General features: G+C 63.1%; 1 protein-coding gene across 1 annotated transcript in view; it reads right to left on the reverse strand.

Annotated features, from left to right (window-relative positions):
- Positions 1-1,129, reverse strand: part of RASSF7 (Ras association (RalGDS/AF-6) domain family (N-terminal) member 7) — a gene marked incomplete at its 3' end in the record, with an annotated part of 3,638 nt that overhangs the window by 1,254 nt on the left and 1,255 nt on the right. The window contains 1 exon segment of the mRNA XM_010074617.1: positions 858-1,124. Within this exon segment, the coding sequence (XP_010072919.1) occupies positions 858-1,124 (267 nt within the window).

Here is a 1,129-nt window from a genome sequence, read left to right on the forward strand (position 1 = left end):
CTGCCCCTCTCCAAGGGTCTGCGGGGTTGGGGGTGTGCGGGTGGCGGAGACGAGGAAGGCATTGTTTTGGGAACAGCCCTGCTTTGCTGTGTCTCCACAAGAGGGTGCGAGCAGCCATCAAATGGTGGCCACATCGGTGCTGGGAGACACTGGATGTGAACAAGATGCTGAAGCCGAGATGCTGGAAGCACGGCCGCCGTGGGGAAGGGCAGCCACCACCGCCTGGCTGGGCAAACCTGCTCCCTTTTCTCCACCGAATGGGATGTCGTGGGCAGAGGGTGGGCATCACGCAGCACCTGGACCCCCTGATGCTGGGGACATGGGGACAGGTGAGGCTGAGGGCATCACCACCCAGCCCCACGCTGCCATCCCCACACCACAGCCCTCACGATGAGCCCAAGCACCACCACAGCCTGCATGGTCCACAGGCTTCGTGCACGCCATGGGGACCTACGCTTTCCCCCTCTGTGACTCCTTTCTCCAAGGTGGCATTGACCCTTGCACCAACGCCGCTGACCCCGCACGTGGACCGTTTGCTCCAGCACCATGGTCCATGCCAGAATGGGGTGACGCTTTGCTCCCCACGCACCAGCCATCAGGACCCCCGGCCCAGACACAGCCTGCATGGACAGTGATGTTTGTGGGACCCTGCAGTGGCCAGGTCAGAGCGGTGGTGTCCCCCCAACAGCAATCACTGCCACTGCGCCACCTCCACGCACCCAGCCCCATGCTCACTGGCCAGGTGGGGCAGGACCAACCCCACTCAACCCACTGGGCTCATGCTGCTGGAAAGCTGGTTCCAGCCCCTCCCAAAGGTCCCACTACCCCATGGAGCTACTTGGCTCGGCCCTAACTACCTGCAGGTTCTTTTCAGCTTCCTCCAGGGCCTTCTCCACGCTGGCCAGGCTGCTCTCCAGCTGGGTGCCTTGCTTGACCTTGGCCTCCAGGTCCCTTTTCATCTTGGTGGCCATGTCCTCCAGCTCTGTGGGGCTGGGCACAGGGGTCTCCTTCCCCCTCTTGGCCCTCTCAGCCATTTCCCACTGGATCTCCTCCTGGAGGGCTTCAGTCCGGATGCTCAGCTCGTAGATCCTCTGGGTGTACTCCTCCAGGCTGGCCCGCAGGCTCCGAA

Source organism: Pterocles gutturalis, unplaced genomic scaffold (genome assembly GCF_000699245.1).
Source record: "Pterocles gutturalis isolate BGI_N339 unplaced genomic scaffold, ASM69924v1 scaffold30087, whole genome shotgun sequence".
In the NCBI taxonomy this organism is placed as follows: domain Eukaryota; kingdom Metazoa; phylum Chordata; class Aves; order Pterocliformes; family Pteroclidae; genus Pterocles; species Pterocles gutturalis.